The 14,717-nt window shown below is 40.8% G+C and overlaps 1 protein-coding gene across 3 annotated transcripts; it reads right to left on the reverse strand.

The window, feature by feature from the left end:
• Positions 1-880: 880 nt before the first annotated feature.
• LOC148184265 (uncharacterized) lies at positions 881-12,359 on the reverse strand. Of its 3 annotated transcripts, none has more exons than XM_088055862.1 (5): positions 12,236-12,359; positions 4,176-4,312; positions 2,835-2,936; positions 1,918-2,017; positions 881-1,417 (listed from the first exon to the last, which is right to left on the reverse strand). In XM_088055862.1, exons 2-5 carry the CDS (start codon positions 4,304-4,306, stop codon positions 1,322-1,324), a joined length of 429 nt encoding a protein of 142 aa, XP_087911988.1. In that variant the 5' UTR covers positions 4,307-4,312; positions 12,236-12,359; the 3' UTR covers positions 881-1,321. The 3 variants fall into 3 exon arrangements, with proteins under 3 accessions (XP_087911988.1, XP_087911986.1, XP_087911987.1); XM_088055860.1 differs by having other exon boundaries at positions 1,918-2,029; XM_088055861.1 differs by having other exon boundaries at positions 1,918-2,029; positions 4,176-6,781; positions 12,236-12,330.
• Positions 12,360-14,717: the final 2,358 nt, after the last annotated feature.

A 14,717-nucleotide genomic window follows, 5' to 3' on the forward strand; every position in this document is an offset into this window, starting at 1 on the left:
CCTGCTGGAATTTCTGGGGTATGCTTGAGCCATCACCCTTTACTTTCCTTCTTTGTCTGCTTTCCTTTTGCTCTGCATTTCAAGTCACTCAAAGATATTTCAAAATCCTTTGCATGAGATGGTCAAATGAAATAGTCTAGTGGAGCTTCATTCATTTTTTTTTTCCCAGAAACATTTTTTGAGATGGGCACTTAGGATCATAATGGGATTTAGGCACCATTCATTAAAGAGAGGAAGCATGTTCCTCAACATGCTTAAATTTGGCTTGATTTGGCATTTGTCTTCACTGTAGAGGCATTTAAATTCCTTGTCTGACTTAAAGCAGAGACTTGAAAGTCCAACTTCTCTGATGAGTGCTTAGATCATGAATCCATTGAATATTGTATTTTCCTGTTTTAAAAATACACTAAGGGTAAGAGTTGCTTTTCTGGGCAAGAAGCAGGCATCCCCTGTGTTGAGGGGAATATCCAAACCACAGAAGATGCACTTTCATTTTCTCTCACTGAGTCTATAGCTGGATATGGAAAACCAGCTTCAGCAGAGAAGAAAAGATGCACTCAGGCACAAATGGGAGATGTTGAGAGAGGAAAAACTCAACTGTGCCCTAATGGTCACCTGTGGAGTCCAAAAGGGTGATACCTCACCTATCTCCAACCCTGTAAGTTGTTCTCATGTTCCCCTCAGGCTTCTATTCCCCCCGAATACGTGCCTTGCAAAAAAGACATGAATCCTCTGAGAAAATCCCCTCTCAGAACCCATCAAATTCTTGGGGTTTTGTTCTGAGCAGCTCCTAGTTTTACTTTGAAAAGGGGCAGAACATACTGCCATCAATGTGTGATAGCAGAGTCTTGGAAAATGAAGTAAACAACACTGCAAGAGGTTTGAAGCAACAATTTAATTTTAAAAAAGTATCATGGTATTAATGTTTACTATTGCTTTTACAGTCAAAATTCAAAGGATGGCCAGCATGCCTTCAGTTTTCCTCACATCCAGAATCTCTTTAACAAACTAATTTATAGGAAATAGACACTTTATATTGCATTAAAATAAACACAAAAAAGACAAACCTTCTAATCGCCTGGAGTCACATATCAAAACTAGCAAGTCAGGCAGTTATCCAGCAACAACCTCCTTATTTTAAAAGATTTTTCTTTAAAAAAGATACAGTACAGCAGTGGCCCAGCACTAGCCTAGGTTTTAAATATTAAAGAGACTTTTACCAGTTTAAATTTGAAAAACAAACCAGCTGTCACCACTGGGGTGTCAGTGATGTTGGTCAGTGTCCAGCAATGACCTCCTGTTTTAATTCTGTGTGTTAATTCTACAGTCCATAATTCATGGCCCACCAAAAGGCAGCAACAAGCAAGGCTGCAGGCACCAGCTTCTGGCAGAGGCACCTGACAGGAAGCCTGCAGGTCTGTAGGAAGAAAGGGGATGGTAATTAGAAATAACAAGCAGCAAAAAGAAGGTGAAAGGAAACTAAAAGAGTGCTCATGTGGGAGGTCAGAGGACCGACAGCATGGTCTAGTTCTGCTGCAGAAATGCAGAGGGGGGTCAGTTTTACTGGGGGTTCCAGCCACTAAAGAATCCTCCTCTCTTCTCTGGGTAAGTATCACTGGCAGCAGCTCTGCTCATCTCCCCAGGGAGATGCTTACAGCATTTCATAGTGGCAGGTGCCTCCCCTCTGAACGGAACCCTGTGAGTTGTGTGAGATTTGGGCAGCATCCTCTGTCTTTAAATGAGAAATCTCAGCCTAAAGAGAAAAAAGCAGGGCACTAAGTGGGCACCAACAAACTGAGAGATAAACCCCAGCCTGAAGCCACATTACATGCTTCACTCACTGATATCACAAGGGAGTCAGGTGTTCCTGTTGCCTGCTTGCCAACAAAGAGGTGGGAGAAAAAGGAGAGAGCATACCCAGCCTCCACAGCCACTGATCCGCTTTGTCCAGTTACTGCTCACAACATCTCCAAAGCTTCTTTTAATATTTTTAATAACATTCCAGGTCTGAAAAACACTGATAGCAACCCTTATGATTTCAACAACCAAAAAAAAAAAAAAAAAAAAAGCATGAAGATAGAAAATTTATTCTAAAAGTGCTAAATAAAATACCAATGTTTAGGAAAAAAAAACCCAACCAAAACAAAACCCAAACAAAAACCTTTAATACAAGACTGACACAGCAATGCTGTAGGCTCTCTCTGGAGTGTGAATCCAGCTTAGCTGAGGTAGGTGGTGTATATATATGTTATATACACATACATTTATACATTATGCTACACAGCTGTAATTGATCTGCATTCTGGTAGGTCTGCAATGAGTGACCATCCCTTCCCAGAAGCAAGGAGAAGATAAGGTAGAGTACCTGGGACTTCAGACACAGCTGAGTATCTCATGTTAGGACGATGCTGCATTTCAGTTAATTACTATGCAGGACAACCCTTCAGCTCACAGTAGATAAAAGGCAGTTCAAACTAGTCCAGCTATGTTTTCTTGTATGTGCATGGGTAAGTTACATGCAGTAACATTTTACTCTCACACTGGGTTGCAAGTCAGTTATGCTTAAAATTGTGTCTAAAGTTATTGTGCCTCTGAGGAATTTGAAATAGCAAGACACTATTTAAGTCTTCTGACTTTAAATGGCTGTAGTCTGTGGAAACAATTTACATTTTACATTATTACAAGCTTTTCCTATTAAAACAAGCTGCTTTGCTTTTCTATGTTCTGTACGAAGCAGCAGCAGTAGTAGCAATAATTTTTTGTATTTTGTGTACAGAAACATTCTTGTTTATCTAACGTGATTTTTAAAAGGATCTGCCAAGAAGGTAACTTACACTCTTGCCAGGTGAAGCAGTGTTTCTTCTAATGTCCTGTGGTACCTCCTGTTAAATTCATCCCCAATCAGGGCTAGCTGATGGCCAATCTGAGTAGCTGAGCTGCAAGGAAGTCAGGATGTGCAGATTAGACGAGAACCCTGCAACAGCAATTCTTTGAAAGCACTCTGCAAATGTCAGGTACTGTTAATCCCCCAACTGTTGGGCTAAACTGGGGATGTAAAAGTGAAATGTTGCAGGGGGTTTTGTTTCCCATTATTTATGGGTTTATTGATTAAGTATTTTATGCCCATACATGAAGTGTTTCGATGTTTTCATAAAAAGTTGCATATTTGGCACTTTTGTAAAAATGTGTTGATTTTTTAGGTGTTTCAGTTCTTTACACAATACAATGGGATTCTGGTTTGGGGTTTTTGATTGTCCCACTCCCTCCCCCGTGCCCCCCCCCCCCCCCCCAGTCAAAATATTGAAACTGTCTTCACTTCAAACCTTTAAAAATCTTTCATCTTACAAAAAGGTTGGCTTTGTCATCCAACAGATTTACTCCAATGAGTTCCACTGTGCAATATGGGTCTCCAGCTACTGAGTGGTGCCCAGGTACAAACTGACCAAAACCTTAAGGCTTTTAGGGAGGTCCTGAGATAGACAGAAACTTGAACAACATCTGTGGCACATGTTGATGCTAAAAACTGGCTATGATTTCCTGATGGAAAGTTCCCATTAGATTTAGCTTCTCTTAGACACGTGTTTTTGTTCTGGTAGACAAATAATATGAGTATGCATTTTTATTTTAATTTTCATTTCTGCTGAGATCTATTTATGAGATCTGTGGAATAATAAGTAGGCTTAAGAGCTTAATTCTAGAGTCTGCTGAAAAAAAAAAACCTTGGGCTTGGTTTGGTCAGTCCACCAACAAAACAAAGGCCAGAAAAACTACAGAAATTAGTTTTCATGGATGGGGGAAAAAGGCAACTCCTGACTCTTGTACTGGAAAAAATGTATGTATGGGATTAAGAAAAACCCAAGGCAGCACTACTACTACTACAGTTTGTTGTAAGTGGCGCCTGGAGAATTATGTAAAAATGGCTTCTTCAGCTGCTTGCTGTAACAGGTGGGTCTCTAATAAAGAGCTGTATCTGTGCCACTGTGCAAGATAAAAACTTAGAGACATTTAATGCAGCATAATCTTGCATGGTCAGTGTTAAGCACTACAGGTTATCTACACTTGCACCTATTCCATTTCCAATATTATGCACTGTGATTACTTGGCTTATCAGTTTTCTGGAAGTCTGGCATTTTGTACTTGGGAAGGACAGAAGGAGTATTAATGTAGTGTGATACCCGATATCAAACTCCATTTGCTCTGTGGTATCTGGAATTGTTTGGAGGTTACTGTAGGTTTCCTCTTCTGGTGCTCCATTGGGGTAGCTGGAGAGGACAAAGTGCCTGGGAGCTCTCCTGATACGAGACATCTTACTCTGCAACAAGTCATGAAAGACAACCTCAGGGCTTCATGTTATGCAAGGTCTTTTCATTTTAGACGGAAATTGTTCAAAGTGCTCTTAAAGTTACTATTTTTATTTCTCCAGTCAGAACATGAGTGCTTCTAAGATAACTATTTTAAGAGCAGTCAAAGGAAAGTTTCAGTGACCCAGCAGATGTCCAGCAATTCAAACATGAACCATTTAGATGGCTGTTACTTTATATTGGCTCAGAACAACCCAGAAATTGGAAAATCTCGATAAATATAAACAGTGTAGACAAGTATAGTTTCTCAGTAGTTTCACTTAGTATGAGATGCTTTCCTGCATTGTTTGCCACAACCTGCCTGCCATTAAATCACTCTAACCCATGGAGATCCCCAGGCAGCAAAGTACCTAAAAAAAACTTCAGCAGGTTTTCCTAGGTGTAAGTCTTTAATTCAGGTCTAAGCTTACACATCTTCAGCTGGAGGCTACCACCATGGAAATTACAAGCAACTCACTATAGAAACAGAATATAAGAAAGATTTAAATCCATTAATAGCTTTCCACATGGAGAAGCAGACAGTAGGAACCAGTAAAATTAGTGGAGCTGCCTGCTTGTACAATGGGAAAGTTATTCACAAACAGTACCACAAAATCAATGGCAAAATTTAACAGGTTTCAGCACATGTGACTTGTGTCTAATATTGCAAGCATTTGTTTAACGAAGAAAGCAGTGTTTGGAGAGCAGAGCTGATGTTTTTGTAGTCATTAGGATTATTTTATTTTGTTTATCAAGGGAAATAACATCAGAACTGCAGATGGGGATTATTCTAAACTACACACGTCCTTGAACATTTGCTGTAGTGAAGACTTCCTGATGAGGAACTTAATTACAACTTTCTGGAGATGCTCTGGTTTTAGCTGGCATTGGTTTTGGCCAGCTTTTTTATGTTTTCTTTGCTTCCTGGCTCCATCATTAAAAAAGGGATCCCTTTTGTTGATGGAGTGATTCTGGACAGCAACAAAGGGGAGTTCTGCTGGCTGGGTTTCTTTCTCATTTTTAAACACTCAGCAGGTAAAACTAATAAAACTCAAACAAAATATTCTCATAAATTAAACTAAACCAAGCATAATGTCATAATGCTGCTTGGTATGAGTCTGGTTTGCTACATTGCTGCAGTCTTGTAAAAACTTTAAATTTTACACTTGGGATGAGGTTAGGGTCTTTGTGATCTTCTTTCAATATTTAGATTAAGTTTACATTTTTCACAAAGCAAAATTACTCATAACTAATGTATATACATTGCTGCATAAGCAAACTCACAAAAATGTGATACTAAATAAATGAAAATATACTTGGTTTACAGAATCATAGGATCCTCTTCATGGTGTTTAATGTGTCTGGAGAAAATCATGTTACAGACTAGTGTCAGCTGGCAAATACGTGTTTTATACTGTTTGTAATTTCATCTTCTGGGGTTTTTTCCTCCTATTTGTAGAACTTCTGCTTTACTTACAAAGTTGTTTAGAATCTAGGATTTTAAGTATGTCCAGAGTTCTGAAAAGCTGTGTAGTTTAGCAGTGACAAAGAGAAGCTGGGATCAGGTCTTCTGAATTTTACTGCACCAGCTTTGAAGAGAGTTGTGTGACCCAACTCACTTTCTAAGGGAGAACACCACAGCCTTCCTTCCAAGGGAGCACCTATCTGAATGTTACAGGCAAGTTAAAAGGCTCTTTTAATTCAGATTTTTTTTTAAAAAAAAGAGTCATGTATTTGCTTCAAAAGATGCCTTGTCCTGTTTTAAATGCATCTTTTATGTATTGCTATGTGTCTCTCTCTTCCATCCAAAAAAAAAATCAGGGTGATGTCCATAGAGGAACTTTGTGCATTCCAGCACCATACCTGACTTCCAGATACCCAGTCACCCCAAGGACTTTGTAGCTCTGAATCAGGTGTCAAGGCTTCATATACACACCAGAGTGAAGCTATATCACATTAAATCAATCCATATTCACTTGAGCAGGTATTTGAACGGATGTTCCATTTCCCAGGGCAACATCTAGACCAGTGGGTTACTGGGTGTAGTGGTGGCCACAGGCTGATTGCATTCCCACAAGTGCATCCCTGTCCCTTTTGGTGCAAGGTCCAATGTAACACTACTGCAGTATGGACGAGGTGACCCAGGGCTGCTCCTGGTTTGAGAACTCCACCAGAGCTCAGGCAGGATTTCCAAGGTGTCCTGTAGATCCATGAATGGGAAACTGGGAATGGCAGAGCAGAGTTTGGAGGATCCAAGGGATGCTGAAGTACTCCCTTGGACACTTAAAGTGTCAGCTCTCTGGATGCAGTCAATCTCAGTAAGCTGCACAGAGAAACAGTCAAAACACGCAGTGCTGGACTTTTGGAGGTTTAACAGCCCAACTGTTTGGCTCACATGTACAAAGTAAACATCTAGAGATGTAGTGGTATACTCCCATAGCCTGTGGGTACCAATGGAAATGTATTAATTGTGTTTCTTCACAGTTCAGAAAGTTGTTGAAAGTTACCTAGTAAAACAAGTGCTATAGTGGATAAAATGTAGTAAGACCAAGCATAAAAGTTCAGCTGTCTCCTGCACATGTATTACTATTTTTACCTTCCACAAGGACATAGCAAGGAGAAAAAAATACTAAAAAAAGGTATTTTCTTTTTCTCTCCTTTTCTTTATCTCTAGACTCTATGCTAGTTTCGCATTCACAGAGCCACACAACAGAAATGTCTGTACCTGTGAGATAAAACCTGTGTCCTGAAAAAGTTCTATAAGTCAACACAGTACAGAACTCAGACATGTAAACAAACCATACAGTACCACAACAAAAGCCCAATGTGCAACATATGCTACCTCACACCTGTTACCACGATAATACCTTCCTCCCACAGGCTAAAAAAGAGTTGTTGGGTCATGCTCTCCACAGCTCTGCTGCAGCCTTATGTGTTGGTTTTGCCCACCAAGCTGTGTCAATGCAAGAACCATCCAGCAAGGAGGGGTATTCAAATGCATTTTACAGAATGGGCAGTACTGAGGCAAAGGTAGTCTGAGGAGGGTCACTGTCTTGGAAGTGTATACAATGGGTCTAATTTAGTTTCAGAGCAAAGCTTAACAATTATCTTCTTGAGACTTACCTGCCTTGAGGCCATTTACTCATTTCTGTCATCAATTTAAAAATCTGGTTGTATAAGTGTAATATAGAAATGCACACAAAAGCTACATTAATATGGACCTATTCTGTTCATCAGGTTTGGATCTGTGCAGAGCTGAGGAAGAGGAGCTTGTATCACATTCTACAGGCCCTTCTGGTTCATCCACAGCAGGATGTGTTAATATTCTACCACGCATCTCACCCTTCACTTCTTTCGCTCATTCATACAGGAAGAAAAGGCAAACTGATTTTGGTTTACAGAAATCAAAGGGTTGTATGTGTTTGTGAGTAATTGCTTGTAATTCAGATAGTAAGTGACTACCTCACAAAAACTCTGAGGAGGTGGTGGCATGACCCCATGCCAGCAACAGTGATCATTTCCAAACAAGCAACCAGATAAAAAAAGCTCAAGCTTCCCTGTAAAGCTTTGACTGAGCATGCTTAAAGCTTAGTTTCAATGGTGAAATGCCTTCAGCAGAATAAATAATGTATTTCAAGTCAAATATATACTTAATGTTCTGATAAAAAGAGACCTAGATCCAAATTTTAAAAAACAGCCTCTCCAAATGCCAAGTTATATCATGGAAATTATGGCAATTTATGGACACAAGACTGATTGAATAATGTAGCATCTTCAGTAGAAGGACTATGTTGATGATGTCTATACTTTGTGTAGTCAGGTTGGTTTTATTTGTGAGGGTGTTCTTCAACCTAGCAAAAGAGAACAGAAAATCATCTTGAAAAAGGAACATTGCTAAACCAGGCAAGCCAGGTGAGTTGGGAAAACAAAAAGGATCTGAAATCTACTTGTAGTTAGTACAATTAGATTTGCTAACAGATTTTAAGACAGGCACAGTGATTCTTTAGTATAATGCACCGAATGCATTAATTATAGTTTATGTTTATTATGTTTTTAATCTGGTTATGAAAACAGAAAATCACTATTGATATTCTAATTCCAATGTTCAGGTTCAAAATTCCCAGCACCTGCCTACATAAATATGAATTGACAGACAGGACCCTCGTCCTTTACCCCCATGGTATCAAAGCCCATCACAAACTCCTTCATATTCTACCAGCTGCCCATGCAGACTAAATTTAAATTAAAAACAAATAGAGGCTTGGTTGTTTGCATATATATCTTCAATCCATAGCTAACTCTTTCAAAACATGACATCATCCTTGCTTCTGCAAGCATGAATCTCTGTGCTATTTTACAAGGACAAGTCTTTGACATAGTGACCAAAGATTAAGAGCTAGTTAAGGTTTCAGAGAAACAGGAATATTTGGCAGGCAGGAATATACACTTTAAAAGCTTCGGCATTTTTTGTTTGGTTTTCTTTAGGCTCTCCTATGACCTCTGTCAATGAGCAGCAGCTGCCCTCGACTTCTGGCCTTCTTCCCCTGCAGGTCAAATGCTGTGAGCCATGGGCAGCACACTGCCTGTGGGCACCAGGAGATCCCTGCCCCTTCCCTCACAGGGACACCTGCCTTTGGAACCACCACAGCTCATGGCAAAATGCTGCAGGGTAACCATCAGCAACCTGAGTTTCTCTTCAAAAGATGAGAGGTTAAGTCATCGTTACTCATTTTGTGGAGGTTAGTTAATCCAGGATGCTAGATGAACTCTTAAATCAGTATCAGGTCAAGGAGCAAAGATAAATTATTTCTTTGTCTCCTACCACATTCTTGAGTCAGCTTAGTATCAATGTCCTTGGAGACTGTTTACACAAAACACTTCTTAATATTGCCTCAAACAGCTATTAAGGGACACTTTGTAAATCTAAGAAATACATACTGTACTCCTTAAATTTTACTTCATTTCTGTTTTTATGCTCAGTAAGTTAGTATGATAACATGCCTCCACTGGGAATGTAACATAGGTTTTCTTACCTCAAAACAGAATAGGAATTAAGCATTTGATTATATTTAAACATAAAAAATGTGTTCCTTAAGCTTAAGTTCCATAACCTTAGTAGCAAAAGAATGCATACAGCAGACTTTAAATAGAGGAAACCTTTTGGGCAAAAAGCACATACAGTTATTTTGGATTTCAGTCTCTACTGGAAGTAAGTTTAAGGGGCTCCTGATTGAGGCAAGACTTCAAGAAACTCAAGTTTTTTGTATATCATCAACATTTCTATGTTGTCTATTAGAGCACTCAGAGAGCATCAGTCCTGACTGTGACTGTAAAGAACAAGAGATTTCCATCTTAAAAAGTAGATAGCACAGTTACATCTGCATTAAAAAGCCATCCTTTGATAAGCCTATAAAGTGTAATTTTTCTTAACGAGTCCTTCAGTGCTCACCAACCTATTTCAACAGCTTCTAAACTGAAAAAGAAACAAGGGGTGTCTGCTTTTATCAAAATGAACACATTCAGTTCCCAAAAGGTTTCATGGGAAGATCTAAGAATATTGAAGAGGAGAATATATTGGTACCACAATGAAACTATTTCTATTAATAAAACCCAAAACTACACACACATTCTGCCAGGCTCTGGTCTGGTTTTTGTTTTTGTTTTTTTTTGTGACAGCACCACCTATCTCAGGGATACTGCTTTTGCTCTACTTGTTTATATGGAGTTAAGGTTTAGATTGACTCAGATTCTGTTCTAATTTACACTTCCTTTTCAAAACATCTTCTGCCCTATGTACTTCTCTGTCTCACCAAAAGGTCAAGATTCTTATACAATAAGAACTTTCTTAAAATTGATTATTGAATTGCATGGCCAAGTTGTTGGAGGCAAGTATGACTATATATATGGTTCAATAATCTATGAATGGAAAAATGTTTCTTTGTTCACATTTATGCCAAAATTTTGTCTTAGATTTTTGTATTTTTGAAAGCTTCTAAAATAAATAATGCAGACAGAAAAGTTTTTATTGGTGTTCAAAAAAGTTTGTGCAAAGCCCATAATTATTATATTATAAAGTTACATAGTAAAATCTGAATTCTTAATTTTAAGATGTGTTCAATCAAATGAAAATCTGATGTAGTCAAGAGACCTTGTTCAACCACCCCATCCACTTGGAGGGTAAAGTACCTGCAGTGACCCTGCCCCAGCAGACAGATTCTGGGATTCATGCCTTGGTATTAAATGTAGATTTCAAGGATGCTGGTCACCAAGGTCATAACCTATAAAAATACTGAGGCAGATGCTGAGCTTCAACAGACCAAATAACATTTTTAACTTAAATTTGATAATTCATAATATTAAAAAGCCAGCACACTTGGGATATGTTTTCCCTCACCTGGTCCCCTTAGCACTGCACAGCACAGCACCCACACTGTCACCTTGCACCTCCAGCCTGCCCTATTTAGGGACGCTTTATTGGACTTATAGTCAGAAAATTCATCATCTTCTATGACCTCTGGTGGCATCTTCTGCAGGTACCTCTGGAATCCCAGTTAGTGGTGCCACATTGGGAAGGTGAGAGAAATTGTTGATATGCAAGAACAGTGTGACTGTGAGTCAAAGAACTCAGATTTACCTCAGTATTGATGCTGCCTTGTTCTGAACATCAGTATAGAGAATTAAAATGCTACACTGTTTGCAGTTTTACTTAGGTTTTCTGTATTGGGTCAAGCTCACAGTTCCTATTCTGCTCCCACCAGCTCTTGTTTTGCCCAGCAGGCTGTTACCCTGCAGAAGCTGAGTGCATTCAATTTATTTTTAGTCTGCACAAAATGCTATTATGGTCAGTGGCCTATCACTACAGAAATCACTTATAAAAACTACCAGACATCTATGAAATGAGAATTAGACAATTTTGTTAAATTTCTTCTTTCAGAGAGATTGTGTCTCTACAGAAGGGACATTTTTACATCAGAAGATATCGAACGCCTTGCATAAACACTGATTTTCTTCTTCATTATACTCAGTGCTAACTCGTTCAGCTGACATGCATTAAATGAAAAAAAAAAAAAAAGTGCCCATAATACTCTAATTCAAAATAACTTTGTCCATGTAGCTGTGACAGAAAATGACAATGGAGTCTACTCTGTCTTCCTGTTATGCACGTGTCTGTCTTTCTGCTGTTGCCTTGAGAAGCAATCTCAGGCTAATACTTTGCACTTAAACACCTCAAAATCTGTTTAATCACAGAATTCACCACGCTGATGAAATCACTCCTTGTGAAACGACTTAAACATTACTGAGTATACATTGCTATAGAGATTTCTACATTCATCTCTGCTGCTGCAGATCATTCATGTTATCAACAGCATAGTTTTAAACGTACACAGATATAGTAAACGAGTTTTTCAGGGATTTTTTTATATGTTTAACTCTGGCATATTTTGCTACACGTCTTGGACTTGTTTTGACGGCTTATTTCCTGCTTTGCTAAGAGTGAAAGTACACGCACTCCGCTCCTCATTTGCTTAGGACACCGCATTGCGTACAAAGTCCACGAGTGCTCGCAGCATCCTTCGGAGGGGCACAGGTCCCGGCCGGGGCTGAGCAGCCGGGGCCGTACGTTCCGCCCCCCCCCGCCCGCCGCGTTTCTTACAGGACATCGATCCCGCCTCCCGAAGCCGAAGATGCTTCGGTGAAGCGGAGGTGCTGCCCGCGAAACGTCCCGGGACACGCCGAGAGCAGGGCGCAGGTGAGGCGGCGGGTCCCAGCACCGCCAGCAGCCCTCAGCACTCCGCAGCGCTCCGGGACCGCAGCCTGGGACTGCCCGGAGAGCCCGGCCGGGCTCCCCCCGCGGAAAAGCGCCACCCGTTTCCCACCGGGACCCCGACGCTCACCTGGGCCCGCAGCCCCCGCCGCGTCGCGGGAACACAGCAGCGTCAGCAGAGGGGCTCCCCGCGCCCCCCGCACCGGCCACTCACGGCGGCAATCCTGCCTGACTGCCCCTTTTGTCCGCCCGCGCCCCGCCCCGCCCCGGCCGTGGCGCCCCGCCCCGCCGGGGACACCGCCGCCGCCACCAGCTGCCGCCGCCAGCCGCCACCGCCCGCCCGGGAAGCACCGCTGGGCAGCCCGTGGGGCCCGGGCATGCAACACCCCTTGGTGCGACAGCGGCCATGGGATGGACCCCTCCGTGGCGCTTGGTCACCACGGCACGCTGGCCAGCACGGCGTGCGTGGGCGTTGCGGTCGCACCGATGGAGATGCCAAAGTGGCGTGAGCAGACCCTGTGCACCCCCTTTTGCAGAAGGAGCCCTGTTCCAAATGGCTGCCCTTGTCTCTCAGTGTGCCCACGTGTTTTTTTCAGCCCGCGCTGGGCTTTGGTTTGGAAATGTGGTGGTGGTGTTCACTTTTAAACAGGGAGGAGCAGGCTTTTCTCTTAGTTCAGCGTAGCAACTAAGATAAACCTGCATCCCCAACTGTCTCGAGAGTACTTTTTCCTAAAAAGAGGGTGTGGAGCAGAAAACGGAAGCCCTGGCAGCACTGCCAATGCAGAGTTACTGAGAGGTTAAAAAGAGAGAGATCTGCTGAAGTTGCCCAAAAGGTTTAGTGAGGTCATGGGACTTTCGGTGTTTTTCTTTTGTCCTGGTCATAGCACTGTTTTGATTCAGTCAGTATCACCCCTCACTAGAGAGCACAGTATACTGCAGAAGAGCTCCAAAGAACCAAACCCTCCTATTGCTCCACACTATTGTCATGTCAAACAGGAGACTTTACTGAGTAATGTTTGAGAGCGGACTTTGCCCTCTATTTATAGTATGATTTCATCTCTCTGAGTGAAGGTAAACACCAGGAGAAGCAGAACAGCAGCACAGATAAAGCATTCCACCTGGAGCTGGTATATCCTTAAGACTTTCATGGCTAAGTTTTTAATTGTATAAAAGTGTTTGCATGTGTGTGTCTTATGCAAACCACTTTCAGCACTGTGCAGTGCTGAACCAACCCCCCTTGTCTCACCTTCAAGCTCCGTACAAGAGGTTTACTCATCTGTAAAATGAACATGACAAAGCTTATCTTCCAACTCATGCCAAGGACTGTGCTGTGTTTACATTTGTACATGCTGAAAGAAAATTGCCTGGAAGGTACAATATAATAAAAGGTAAATTAACCTTTGTACTATGACTGCTTGCCATGACTTTCTTCTATTCACCAGTTCCAATATTTCAATTCTTGTATTTACCACTTCAAATCAATAATAGTTCCTCTCCTGAAACCAGGCTGAATTTTGCACATACAGGTAACCTTTTGAGTTGCCTCAAGCTTAAAATAAAATACACAAATGTCATCATAGGAGTAATTTCTGTCACAAAGATAGCACACCAGATAGCCACTGCATTTCCTGATATAATAATAGTAAGCATCACCAAGCTGCTCTCCAATTACACCCCACTTCCCTTTTTTAACAATAATGTTAAAAAATGGAGATGGCTTAATATTGAAAACTACAGTATCTATTATTAGCTGTGATGAATACTGTCAACGTAAATTTCAGACAGACAGCAAAACAACATCTTTTTATACAATGGAACTGTAACATCAATTAACATCTGCTGAATTTAGCTAAAACAATCTTAAAATAAACAAACAAACAAACAAAAACACAACCAAAAACAAACCAACTGTTTCTGTCCTTCATGAAACATTTGATACATTTAAAAAGTAAACTTCCTTTCAGCTTTTCTCTGAAGTATGATGGCTGCAGGAACAAAAAAGGATTGACCAGCATCAAGATTCAGGCTCACTTTTCTTGCTGTCAGCTGCCGTGGCAGGCATACCTTCTTGATTGAAAGAAGGCTATGAAGGCTGCTCTCTTCTCCTGCCAGAGGTATTGTGCTAGGAAATTTCCACTGCACGTGGCCATGCACATGACGCTGCACTTTGCAGCTGCTTTCATAGCTAAACCATGGCATATTTAATAGCCCCAGTTATATGAATTATTAAATTAATATTTTCCTTGTAGTTGCATCCTTGAAATAGCCTATTACTGTAGCATCACCTGGTAAATTACAGTGCATATTTATTGTACTCAGATTCTTTGGGGAATTAAGGCTCTTAGGAATTTGCTGTAGTCCAACATACTGCAAACTGCTTATTTCAGCTACTGTCTTAATGTATCTATTTTTTAATGAGTCATTTGTCTTACAGAGACTAAACAAGTATTAGATGTAATTTGTCTTGCAATGTCTCCCTCAGACTTTTCAGATCTCTAGAGTCTACTACATAGTATCTTACTGTTTTGTATCAAGTCTATCACAGAATGTTGGTGACCTTAATATATGGCAGGTGTCTTAATAATCTGTTTGGAAGGATTTTTGTATGCGTA

The sequence above is a fragment of the Pseudopodoces humilis genome, chromosome 5 (assembly GCF_049639895.1).
Source record: "Pseudopodoces humilis isolate 2021_Gansu_Grassland_sample_001 chromosome 5, ASM4963989v1, whole genome shotgun sequence".
In the NCBI taxonomy this organism is placed as follows: domain Eukaryota; kingdom Metazoa; phylum Chordata; class Aves; order Passeriformes; family Paridae; genus Pseudopodoces; species Pseudopodoces humilis.